Genomic DNA, 14,334 nt, shown 5'->3' on the forward strand with positions numbered 1-14,334 from the left:
TTTTAATTGGAAAGATAAATTGATCTGGAGAATCTACTATGACACTGCAGGTTGTTTTCTGCTATATAAACTGTTCAGGCAGCAGGAAATATTTCACCCTGATTTTTCCAGGACGAAGATAGTAATTCTATAATATTTAGTTTATTGGCCGAGTCTGCTGCCACGCACGTGTCAGCAGTAACAATAAGCATCAAATTTGCTCCTGCCACGTAATTCGTGTGCTAAAAGGATGTTACAAATCTTAAGAACAGATGAAGATGAGAAAAATGCAAGTTTATGATTAGTAGGAATGAATGTACAGGTAATTTAGAACATTTTTCTTTAGAAAGCATTTAGCGATATTATTTTAATGAAAACGGAACCTAACCTAACAGTTACAGACGTAATTCCATATATAGCATGATGAAATCACGATAAAGCAATGAGCGAGTTTGCTGCCACGCGCATCTTTTTGAAGTTCCAGCAGAAAAATAACGTGGCAGCAGACACTACCTTAGTTTATTGAAATTTAGATGAATATGTATCCTAACCTACTTCAGCAGTGGCGGAAAAAGGGGGATATTAAACCCAACTTTTGTCCCTGCAGTGTGCAGGATCCCTAAAAGTCGGGACTGAGATCGGTGAAAAAAATTCCCGTCGACTTCGTGAAATGACTTTCCGACTTTTCGGGATTCCAAGCAGTCGGGAAATACCGAATGGTCATCTTAAAAAGTCGTCAATTCTCGACGTTTTCTGCATTGGAAATGTCTGGAACGTATCGGAAATTGTTAGTTTTTGTACCAGAAGTGCAAAAACAAGCAATTAAGATGTAGAATTCGAGATTTCAAGAGCTTTGGGAAATTTCGAACACATCCCGTCTCGAAAATTTCCCGACTTTGTCGAGAAATTGAGAATTACCCCCTCCACGAATGTCGGGATTTATAGAATTTTCTGTCCCGACCCAAAAAATTCTGTCCCGCACACCCCTAGCCTGCAGTTTGGTAAACCTTATCTCCAAAGGGAAATAGACTGTCCTTTCGCCACTGTACTCATAAAAATGAGTATTTTTTCTTTAACGACTTTAACTATAATTTACTGGGAAAGGTTTGACTTTTTTTGTTTAAAATATGATTTTTTAACTCATGCTTAAAACTATGTTTTAAACAAAAAAAGAAAGTTTGTTTTGTTCTTTTTTTAAAAAAAAAACACAAATTTTGCCAACCCTGGAAATAAGGGACAACTAATATTTTCCAAGGCAATGATGATCTTCTACCATTAGTTTCGTATTTGAAAATACTTCTCCAGGTTGAAATGAAGCTTACATTAATTATAAAGATTGAAATACTTCAACAGAACAGTAAAATAAATAATAATAATTACTACGGTTAAAATTATTGTTATACACTAATAACATATACCTAATTAATCAATTTTATCCGAATTATCTTATTATTGTTGTTGTTTATTATTATCATGCTATTCCATCCACAAGCCGAGTGAATATCCAGCACAATTCATCGTTAACTATATTGAAATGCACAGTTATTGTATTTTGTTATTAACTTTTTCACATGTCGTTCAAGAAAGGACTTGAAAAGTTAGAAAAATATACTCACAAAGTTTATATTGTGTGACCTCAGCTAAAATTATAATTTTTCGAATTCTGAAAACTGTGGAACCATTTATTCTTTGAATGTAAATGGTAGAATATATATTTAAAAACAGCCACAGGCTGAACCTCGCGAACCTCGCCCTTTAATAAAGGAAAATTGAAATTGAAATCCTGGTTCCTGTATTTATCACTGATTTTTTCGATGTAATGTATATTTTACATTGATTACTCTGTTCGAATACTATCCAAATAAACTTTATTTGTTATTAACAATAAAAATAACAAACTTCCTGCTTTTTTGCAACTTGAAATGAAGGATGTCAATTTCCAGAAGGGGGCGCAGGGTTCGACTGACCTACCGACGCCCATGGAGAGAGCGCTTATCAACAACCAAAAGCCAAATGCGTTATAACATAATTATAAATAGTTCCAAACTTTAAATTTAAAAACACATGTGCGTTAGACAATTATAATTTTCGAAACACGTAAAATATTTTCATTTGATTTGATGAAGTGCTGACTGCAGAGCCTACTCTTTCGTGTTTGTGTCCAATCTTCTCGCTTTACTGCCTAAATCCACTGATTTTTCCGTATCGGGTCCGTCTGATGAAAATGATGTCGCTTTTTCAGGAGACACTGCCTTTACACCTTTGATTATTCTTCTCAAAACGGGAAATGCAGTCCCCGCCAGCGCCAAGGAAGCACAGAAATGTAAACATCCAGTGAATAGCGCCGATAAGACAAGATAAGTTTCTCGCATGTGTTGACAACGGCTCAGGCGCAGTGCCTCCGCGCACAACCGGAATCGATTCCAGCTGACTCCCGGAATCGGAACGATTCGTTCACTTGCTGGTTTCGTTCCTTGGGAACGATTCGTTCCGGAACGACCCATCACTACAAAGTCTTTAATCTGTGACAAAGTGAGTGTCTACTGTCTATGAGAATTACTGAACGTAATGTAGGTAGAGACAGAAATTGAAAATTATAAAGAGGAATGCCTACAAAGATATTTGAAGAAAGGTACTTAACTGTCACCAATTGTAAGTAATATTAGTATGTATTCCAGAATAGAGTAATAATAATTTCATTAACAGTTTCATAGATCGGAGACACATTTAAATCGGATATTTTGTGTTTATCGTGGTTAGTACTTACCTACCAATTATATATTGCGGAACATAGTCGAAGGTGCCATTATGCTTTTTGCACGAAAACAAACACATTTGCTGCTAAAATAAGCCATTTTCCTGAATGCTACGGAAAGCACCTCACGGTGCGATATTGCTTGCTTTGCGAATAATAACGCTTCTTTTGTTTTCGAATATCAGTGTTTCCAACTCTATTGTGCATGAAAATTCCTATGTTCCACGAATTATTGGTTTTTTAAAATTATCCTTTCATTAACAGTTTCATACATCGGAGACACATTTAAATCGGATAGCCCCACCAACCATTGACGTTAGCCCCAAAAAACATCCACGGGTAGCCCCACAAACCATTGACGTTAGCCCCAAAAACCATCCACGGGTAGCCCCACAAACCATTGACGTTAGCCCCAAAAACCATCCACGGGTAGCCCCACGAACCATTCACACGAGGTTAGGTTAGGCCTGTTAGGTTAGGTTCCATTAGCACCCATTTCGGCTAGAATGTAGAATATAATGAAAGTCTCTAATTCACTTCATACTTCTTACACTTACTTCTTATGCACTCCTAGAGACGTATCTCGAGTTACGAGACGGGGGTCGCGTGTTAAAATTGTATATTTATTTGTAGAAGTTGTAAAATAACGTTGTTATTTACCGCGATAATTATCCATAAAGAAACACGGGCACCATCTTCCATGTCAGAACAAATGACGTTCGAAATTCCTTGCGCCGTCTACAGCGTTGCCACACTGTTCAGAGCATTGGTCGTTGAAAGTGATAATTTAGGCGGGAGAGAAAATTATTAACGTGACATAGCCCCACGAACCATCACGGGGACGAGGTATGCCTACTAGGTTAGGTTAGGCCTGTTAGGTTAGGTTCCATTAGCACTCCTTTCGTTCAATTTAACATATACGGACAACTACAGTTAAGTTTGGCAACAGTGTTTTAACGTTGATTTCAGGAAAGTATGGCGTCTCCTGTATTGATGAAACGTTGTTGGTCAGTTACGTGCTACAAAACTATAAATTTCTTATTGAAAGTGATCATTGGTCGACAAATCATTCACGGATAACCATTTCAGGTAATGTTAGATTAGCTTTAGTTATGTTAGGCAAGCATAGTTATAATATTTCGTTTGTAAAAATACGCAAATACTACACCGTTGATTTTAGGAAAAATGGCGTGTTTTTTGAAACATTGTTCATCATTTACGTGCTACAAAACCACGAATTCCGTATTCAAAGTGATTATTTGCCCAAAAACCATTCACGGAAGGTTAGGTTAGGTTAAGTTAGGTTAGGCAAGCATAGTTATAACATTTCGTTTGTAAAACTTATAAAATTTCGTTCGTAAAACTACAGATATAAACCTTCATAAAAATTGGAAAAAAAATATTATTTTTTTCAAATTTCCGACTTCGCCGCCGATTTTTAATAACACATTCGTGATTAGGAGGACAAAATTAGTTAGTAAACCAAAAATTAAAAAAATTGGAGACTTTCTCTATATTGTAAATTCGCTCCAATGCGCAATATTATTACATGAAAAGTGATTATTTATTGTTCTGCTGCATTGTACGATGACGTTTTAGGAAGAATATATATCGACGAAGGTTGTAAACCTTGGAGAAACTCATTTCCGTAAGTAGTTTCTTGTGTAAAATTGAAGAAATGTGTCTCCGATGCATGAAACTGTTACCATAATTTCATTACAGAGAATGAAAAACTGTGGCATTATGATCGAAAATATGCAAAGGGATGTTACATATCGTAAGGTGTTGGTTTAAAGCCGCAGGAAGCATTAATTCTCGCGAAATTGAACAGACTAGTGAATCAAAGCAGCTGTAAATTTTACTACTGAATTGTGTTTTCGGTTTTTAGAAATTGAAGAAAATCTAGATCCACTATGGCATTCTAAGCAAATCGGTAACGGTTCCGAATGTTCAATGATTTATCGAAAGTATTGTTGGAATATTATAAAGTGAATTAGAATACTGGAAAAGATTGCGAGAGTAATTTCGAAGCTTGGAGAAACTAATTAACAATCGTATAAGCTTCACTGAGTATTACTGGTAAAACTTCGATAGCGTCCCAACGGATTTCTTCATTTTTATACAAGAAACTACTTACCGAAATGAGTTTCTGTAGCATTTAGAATTTATTGTTGGTATTTTATTTCATCGAGAAAAACCGATGTTGTCCGTATATGCTAAATTGAACGAAATTGGAGCTAATGGAACCTAACCTTGTAGTCATACCTCGTCCCCATGATGGTTTGTGGGGCCACCCGTGGAGGGTTTTTGGGGCTAACGTCAATGGTTTAATAATTACTCTTGATGTCAAAAATTGAACTTTTTTCGTCGAAAAAGCAAAATACTATACTATACTATAAAATACTATACCTGAGACACCTGGGAATGATTTCTTTCGCACTTTTTTAGATTGCTAACATACTATTCTGCATTCCGGAACACTTATTTAGGTGAAATAATGGAATTTGTAACGAGAATAATGTATATTTCTTACATTTACGAGTACTTGCTGTTCTTGTTTATTTCCACACACAACATGGCGATAGCTTACCGTTGATCGTTCGCAAGCTCCTTTACTGAAAAATACCTACTTTCGGGCCGGATTTCAAAGTATGCTCAAATAAAAAAAAAAATAAAAAAAACACCTCAGGGACAAACCACTGACGTTATGTTAGGTTAGGTAAGGCAAGCATAGTTTAAAATTTTAAAAAGAAATTGAAAGCGCTTTAGGAATTTTAAATTGACTTTTTTACTTACTTACGGGGATGAGGTATGCCTACAAGGTTAGGTTCCATTAGCACTCCTTTTGTTCAATTAAGCATATACGGACAACATCGGCTTGTAGCAGCAGCAATATCGCGTATTGTGCTTTAGGAATTTTAAATTGACTTTTTTACTTACTTATGGGGACGAGGTATGCCTACTAGGTTAGGTTAGGCCTGTTAGGTAAGGTTCCATTAGCACTCCTTTCGTTCAATTTAGCATATACGGACAACATCGGCTTGTAGCAGCAGCAATAGCGCGTCGGAAATAGATTTCCGTATAAAACCACATGGATTCGCATTAAAATGGACCAAAACTACATTCCAGAACATCAACAACACTCCAGAAAATGAATTCCGTAAGTACTTTCTCCTGTAAATTTGAAGGAATCCGTCTCAGGTATAGTAAAGTGTTACCGCAAAATATCACCTCGAAGAATCTTTCGCAATGCAGAATACGTAAGCACGAATGTTAAAAATTACTAAATAAACTTGTGAGAGGTGTTGGGATGCTATCGAAGTTTTACCTGATTATTTACCAGAGAAATTCCAAATGTAAAGATTTAAAATATAGCTTACGTGAGAAGACGTTCTTGGTTTCCAGTTGACTAAGACACTGGTATTCGTGGATTTTTTTATACGATATAGATATTTGGTCCTATTATAGTATAAGGGAAACACCTGTAAATCATATATTTCACACTTTTTTACATTGCTAACATACTATTTTTTAATGTGGAACATTTCCTAAGGTGAAATATTGTATTTCTAACTAAGATAATGTCTATAGACGGTGTTAAAGGCGGAGCTATTGCAGAGCATGCGCACTCGTCTGGTCCCCCTCGAACATCCGGTTATGCTTACAATGCTATGAACGTTAATATGAAAAGGCAAAGTGGAGATTCTTTTGCAAGGAAATAGGGTGTCAGCTGTGTAGCATATGGTTGCACAGTTCGATCGGGAAGAAATTGATTGAGCCAAGTATGACTTCGTAGGTTTCCCAAGGACGTAGAGAGACGAAACCTGTTGATACAAGCAAAACGAGAAAGGATTGGTACCCGGGAAGGATATTTACGACTTGCATTTCGTTACAATCATGTCGATCGTTTATCTCCCTATAGTGTTGTGAAAAGCACGCCTCTTAGTGAGGTTTCAAACCGAAGCGACACGCGACTGCAGTGGTTCGTACCGAAGTGACCAGCGACACAAGCCCATTTAGTCTATAAATAAGCATTTACCACTCATGGGAAATCAAGTCTCAGGCGGCACAATACACGCCATTGGGAATCTGAGCGACACGTGCAGCTTGTCCTGTCGCTCGGTTCGAAAACACTAAGGATTCATTTTATTTTAAGTGGCACGGAGATTACATACCGAAGCGACAAGCAACAGCCCTTTTACTCCAAAGGAAATAATTTACCTTGCATATGAGTACAACAGAGCAAGTCGACACGATGCATGGTGCTGAGAAAACCACATTCCACATGCATTTTCTCGTGGTAAATTGGTTTGATTGATTGAATTGTTTTTTTAAGTCCACTTTATGCACAGAAAGGCTAATCGGGACTGCACCTACAGTTTAAAGTGGAATCCGAACCACTGTGCCATGTGCCTCCACCGGGTATCGAACCCGGGACCCCTTGATTACAATGCAACAACGCTACCACTGCGCTATCGGGGAGGCCCTGAATTGGTTTGAAAGGATGCTTTCAGACTGCAGCGATACATGACTCTTGGCAACCAACATTAAAAAATAAACAACACCTTCCGAACGACAAATTGCAGGTGTCGCTCTGACTGACCGTTTTATCAGTACCGTGCATTGATAATGGCCTTTTATTGACGCAAGCTTTGCTGGTGAATGTTTTGCTTTAGATCGAATGCTTATGTGCGAAATCCCGATATCGCTTGTCGCTTCAGTCTGAAAACTCCCTTGTTGCTTAAAGTATATTCGTGCAAGTGAAAGTGGCATGCCATATCATAGGTTTTCCCTCGGGCGGAAAGGTGACGTTGAAAGCACGTATATTTACTAGCATTTGTTATGCGTCACTATACTTCTGCAGATTTGTTGGCAAAGATTCACTTAAGCATACTTTATAATATTATAATATCACTAGTTTTATAGAATTATCTTTCCCTCACTTTTCAATTTACATACATAATTGAATATACTGTATCTAAACGTTCGTCGTGCGTGTACATGAGACACATCATATTTTAATAATCTGCTCTGCAGTTGATCATCCGACGTCCACTCCTTCATAGTAGAACTTTAACAAATTTCTTTCTTGACTATCGTCGCACAACTGATGAAAACAAGCGCTCATTTCTTACTTCGTATGCCAGTGAATCTGCACTCGCAACAGCGGGGACTGGCCTAAACCGGGGGGACCGGGCAAGACTTCACCAATGTTTATGTTTACATTTTTAACACTGTCTATTTCTTACATTTCCGAGTACTTACTGTTACTTGTTATTTTGATTCTGTAACACATTATGGCGGCCGATAGCATACTGGTTCATGAAGCGTTGTGCGAGTGTTTTGTCGATTTATGCAGTGTCGCAACCTCGTTCACCGGAAAATACTTACTTTCGTGCCTGGATTTAAAATTGTGCTAATATGGCGCAAACCATTGACGTTAGCCCCAAAAACCATTTTTCGTAAGGTTAGGTAAGCATAGTTAAAAAAAATAAAAACAAAATTAAAAATACTCGACAAGTCATGTTCTAGTGACAACACGGCGAGGCTGAAACACTGACTATGGGGTTGCGTCATCTTAACACACGGAACATTGTACTCTCTTGCAGAAAGCAAATGGCGGGAGCAGAAACAGCGTGTCTGACAAGAGATTTTCGCAGAAAACGGCATGTTTTCGCATTAAAATGGATCAAAATTACATTCACGAACTTCCACAACACTACAGAAAATGATTTCCGTAAGTACTTTCTCCTGTAAATTTGAAAAATCCGTTTCCCTTATACTATGATGTTACCAGATATTTTTATGCTATATATGTGACCAGTTGTTTAAACCATGCAGGGTGTTATTTAAATGCTAAGAGCTCTAAACCTAACCCTCTTAACCTAATAGCGAAAGCATTTAGAGACAAAATACCCCTTTGCAACCCACGAACTTGGGAGTTCATGGCAGCAACAGTCCATATCTAAGACAAGAGGAAATGAATGGCTTCTCGCAAATGAAGAATCACATTGGAGTATGTGTAAGGGAGAAATAATTATTCAGAAAATACAAGTAGGTATTTACTAGCACACTGAAGCAAGTGTTAAAGGACATAATTAGAAATCAAACCATGTAAAAAATGCCTGTGCACTATGATAAATTTGGATTTAAGCAATCGAAACTTGGTGCCACAAACCTGTGTAATGTACTCACCAATGCATTTTTTGAAGTAGAAGGCTACTTAGTTTTATTTTCCACTACCAATAATTATATTTTTCTTGTGTTTCTATTTGGGATGAATCATGAAGATGACATTTGATGAGTGCATTTTCAATTTTTATTAAAAAACAATTTTTTTCCCATTTACCATGAAAGGAGGAATAACTTGAATACCTCCATTACATGACCTGTCTTCATTTTTACATCCAACCTTCATAATTGCTTCTCCAGTATTATAAATTGTGTACATCTTAATCTGTTGACTTTAATCTTAACAATTTGGTGTATTAGTTACTGCTACACACTGATTGGCAATATTCTGCCCAGCTGTCCATAATGCAACACACATGGTGTCAATACACTTACTAGCTGTTCACTAGTGTTTAGATTATTACCTATTCGATCTCGCACAAACACCTTTGACTCGTTTATTTCGTCATTTTTAGCATTTGTACTTGCCGATTGTGCATTGCGAAAGATTCTTTAAAGTGTTATTTTGCTTTTGTCAAGAAAATAACTTATATTTTTCACATTACGAGTATTTATTGTTCTTCCTTTTTTCGCTTCCGTAAGACACAATATGGCGGGCACAGCTTGACGTGTCGTGGATCATCAGTGGGTATGCAGTGTTTCCAACCTTATTAACTGAAATATGTCCCACAAACCATTCACAGATAACCCCAAAAACCATTCATGCATAGCCCCAGAAATCATTCACGGTAAGGTTAGGTTACGTTAGGCAAACAGTTAAAATTTGGGGTCGTATTTCATTTTTTCATCTTCTTGCAAAACAACGTCGTGGTTGGAAACACTGACAGGTGCAACATCTGGTTCACGTAGAGGAGCTAATAACATCAACGGAAATTGTGCGTCGGAGAGCTACTTTTCTTGAAAGGTACATGAATTTCCGGTCAAATTGATTGCACGATGGAGAAAAAATACATCCACAACCTTTAAACAATCTATAGAAACTGAATTCCATAAGTACTTTCTCCTGTAAAAATGAGTTTGTGCTAGATCGCATTGTTACCAAATTTCAGTAGCTGAATTTGTGTGAGAAAAGTATTTCCTGATTTTAACATAACCCAGCATGGGTCTTCTGACTCGAGTGTCCTGGAGTAATCTACCAATAATGAATAATCTACCAATAATGAATATATTTCACAACTTCATTCAGTTAGAGAAATATGCTTGAAAAATTCAGATTGAGGCAAAAGCTATAGCAGGAGGGAATCATCTAAGGCCCTCAACCTCAGGATCAACAACACCTCAATATGAAAAAGATGGGAGAGGGCCTATATAATAATAATAATAATAATTTTTATTGTAGAAACATATGAGAACATCACATGTATTACAATCGTCAGAAATATAACCTAGCCTTGTACAAATAAAGTATATATAAATCTTACAAACAAACATCCCAACAGCATCTTAAGAACACAACTTACATAAATTTAATAGTTAACATTATTATCTTACAAGCATAACTATTTTACCTAACAAAATTAATTTCAAAGAATTCTTCTGCCTTATATATACACAATTATCAGTCAATACTTTTTGCAGTTCTCTTTTGAATTTTAAAAAGGGCAGTTGCCTTAAAGACAAAGGGATAGCATTGTGAAACTTAACCGACATGTAGTAAAAGGTTTTTTGTGTCTTGTTGTAATTTCATCTAAACAATCCCTATTTATGGTTTGATAGGTATGTGAACACCCTAACTCCTCATAAATGTGAATGTTTTCTTTTATATAAAGCAGGCATTAGAATACAAAGATAGCATGAGCTGTCATAATACCTAGTGTAACGAAACTTAACTTATAGTGGCCACGGCTTGGAAGACCACACATTAATCTTACACATATTTTTTGGAATTTTAATAACCTTTTTATCAGCCAATGGTGCAACCACAACCCCTGGCCTGAAAAATGCCACCCAGTCACTTTCCTAACCAACCCATCTCCACCCCCAACCCTCTCTAACCCTCACGTTACAACTTTACACAGCTTCAGTTTCCACCATCTTTTTCTACCACTGGAGATGCAGCTCATGGCTGCGAAAATTTGAATTTTTCCATTGTCTGTTGAGGGTTTCCTTTTCCTGTTTTACTTGTTACACACACGCATATGTATATACATGTATCTTGTAGTTTGTATTCTATTTGAGCACCATCTGATGTTTGTGTGTAAAATGTCTTTTCAGATTGCAAGTGCCTCACCCTCATCAAGACATGGAGTTTCATGATCACTCTTTGTCCAACCTCCTGAAGATTGAACCTGACCTCATGAGTTGTTCAATCAAGAGTGAAGCAAATGAAGAATCAACCGAAAACATTTGGCAGTCAGCATCATCATCATCATTTATTAAATCTGAACCAAAGTTGGAACAGATGAAAGTCGAAGAGAAAGGGGATGTTGCCTTTCACATATATTTGAACTCTGGTGCTGGGATGAATGAATTTTTACAGGAGGATAGTAAACATTTTGATACGAGTGATGACATTGCACAGTTTGGTGCTGTTGCATGCAAAAGTGATGAGAGTGACAATGTTAATGTAGAACCTGAAGATGTCAAGAGTGAACTTGCAATTGAAGATGAATGTCCATCTGCAGAGACAGAAAGGTGAGTGCATGAAGTATTTTCACATTAATAAAACTGAGTACTATAATACTTTGCTCATACTACTTCAAAATTTCCTCAACTTGAATATTTAGTCATTATCAGAATTGCTTCTTGTGTATAGGCAGAGGCATGGGGTGAACACTTAGTGTTGTTTTTTTTAATTTATTTTACGTCACATTTCAGCCACTTTTGGCTTATTTTGAATTTCAATTTCCTTTATTAAAGGGCGAGGTTCAGCCTGCAAATGTTCTACCACCTAACCCCAATGGATACATACACATACTAAATAGATTCTACATACTAAATATTCGTACAATATTTAACAAAAAGCAAAGAAGAAAAAAACAAACAAAGAAGACACAAAAAGAACAAATACAAAATTGAGAACAATGGCTCATCTACAGACTCAAAAAAATAGAAAAAAAACACACACAAATTAATATTATGTAAAAATATAAATGTTCTTAATAACAAAATGGTAAAAAAAAGCAGTCCTTAAAAATATTTGAAGACATCCATGCGGATTTTTGTGATGCATAATGTAGAGGCAATGCACTACGCTTTACATTTTTTAAAGCCCTGAAAAAGCTGCAATTTATGGGTGCCTGAAGCATTGCTACACACCAGTAACGTAACTCTTTCTTTATTATTCTTATAGCCCTGAGCTGCCTCATCTAGTTTTGATGCCAATGTTTTTGTAGGCAACATTCTGTAGTTTAGCCCAGTTTCATCTGCGTTGTATATCTTAGCTGGGCTTAACTTTTCTTCATTAGTAAGTCTTCCGAATCATCCACAGCACCCGAGAGACTTTCCCCAGTTACAGACAGCTAACGCACCTACTTAGCCATCCAATACTGACAGAAAGTAGGATCCCCACCCAACTTTTGGTTTAAACTCTATGCCTTTTCCTTAAGTATGGGTCCGGAAATAGGCTCACCATGCTCACGTTCCTGTTCAAACCACATAAAAAAGGCCTCATCTAAGGATTCATTTATAGTTTCTTTAACAGTGGACCGAATCCCTAAAGAGTCTTTAGATACCATTTTCGCACAAAAATCTTCAATTTGACTAATATCAGGGTGGCGACAGACCTGGAAAACCGGGAAAAGTCAGGGAATTTGAGGTGTCAAAAAAAGTCAGGGAAATGTCAGGGAATTTTGTCTTGATTGACTTCTTTTTTAAGATATCGTTATGTAACTCTGCACGGGAACAGGAAATCTTGTTACTAAGTTTCGGCATCAACTTTTAGGCTCCCTTTTATGCACAACACGAGAGGGAGGGGAGAGAGAGAAATTTCCGGAGGGGCAGAGAAATGTGTTAAGCCTCTATTACGTGGAAAATACATTGAATTATCATTTTTTCTTGTCCATATGGGAGTAGTAAGGAGACAGAACTGTATACAGATAGAGGGGATGGGAGCGGGTGGCGTGGTCCGATAATTGTCGGACTGCGTAGTAAGGCATTTTGTTGGACAAACTGAAGGAACATAGAAACAAAGATACATACGAATTTTGTTGAATATGGCCACCCGATAAAAGTATCTCACTACAACATGCGACAGAAATTGCATGCATGGCACTCTTATGAAATTGATTTTTGTTGGATGTCTTCGGACTGCAACATCTAACAAAAATCGCATGCATAAACAAGAAGAGCTTTAGACTGCAAATAATGCTGCTGGAATTTTATTACTCTTCTGGCTCACTTCACCTTATTTAATGTAGCAGTGCTTAAGAAGGTTTTCTTTATTATCCTGATGTATTATTGGTTTTTCACAAGTTAACATACGTTTACAATAACATTTGACTATTCTTAGATATCAAGAAGAATCCAACATAACGGGATATTTATTGAATACTATCACGAAAAAGTAAAACATAAATCTGCATTGGTGAACGTTATAAAAATTGGCAAGTGCATGCTCCCAACCTCAAATTTACTGCAACAATAGTATTGCAATGAAATTAACGCCACTCTCTGTCCTGTCTGAGAGATGGTCATTAATCTCTCACTGAGTAAGGTTAATGTCCAATATTATGAAATAAAATACTAATAAAACATACGTAAATATTTCAATATCATGTTTACTCGAATCATTCAATCATAAAAGCAAATCACTTTCTTCAAGAATTGACTTTTGTCTGCCAGCCCCGCTAAATTTTCACTTTCCATCTACTGATTTATACGAGGGGTGGCCAGAAAGTAATTTCCAATTAGTAGGTACATTGATTTTTCGCAAACGCGGAAACCGTGAAAAATGGTAATTGCTGCGAAGTTGGTTTATGAATGTGCAGTGATGTCTGGTCACATTTTTCGCCCGTTCGAAATATCGAAATAATGCGAATTTGGCATAAAATGCGAATTGTTGGCGTTTTTAGCGATTTTTTTTAAAAATGTCCTAAAACAACAAAAATTTCCATGAAATCCAACATTCTTGTCTTTTTTAGGCCATGTTTGTATACATAGAAGTGAAAGTTTTCCAACATTTTATTCAAGAGTAAACTATAATGGAATAATTTCGACAGCCAAATTAAATCATGTATTTCCAACGATTTTTCAACTTCTATCGAAACCATTTGCATCACAGTGTAAAGTGGCAGGGTTCTAACAGGAGATCGAGTGTGTATGTACCGTCACACGGTAGCCACATCTTCAGTATTTGTCGCGTGAGATGTGTTTTGAATTACCAAGCTAAGTGCGCACCATCGACATTTGTCGAACGAGAAATAATTGAGCTCAGTCGTTAATGCGTCTGACTACCATGCGAGAGACCC

The 14,334-nt window shown here is 36.8% G+C and overlaps 1 protein-coding gene across 2 annotated transcripts in view; it reads left to right on the top strand.

Moving 5' to 3' along the window:
• Positions 1 to 2,522: 2,522 nt before the first annotated feature.
• Positions 2,523 to 14,334, top strand: part of LOC145977764 (uncharacterized) — a 120,590-nt gene continuing 108,778 nt past the window's right edge. For both annotated transcript variants that reach the window (XM_083110035.1, XM_083110034.1), the window contains exons 1-2: positions 2,523 to 2,631; positions 11,141 to 11,560. In XM_083110035.1, coding sequence (XP_082966161.1) covers positions 11,169 to 11,560 — 392 coding nt within the window. In that variant the 5' untranslated portion in view covers positions 2,523 to 2,631; positions 11,141 to 11,168. The remainder of the gene's footprint in view (positions 2,632 to 11,140; positions 11,561 to 14,334) is intronic.

The sequence above is a fragment of the Lepisma saccharinum genome, chromosome 23, assembly GCF_977018435.1.
Source record: "Lepisma saccharinum chromosome 23, izLepSacc3.1, whole genome shotgun sequence".
Classification (NCBI taxonomy): domain Eukaryota; kingdom Metazoa; phylum Arthropoda; class Insecta; order Zygentoma; family Lepismatidae; genus Lepisma; species Lepisma saccharinum.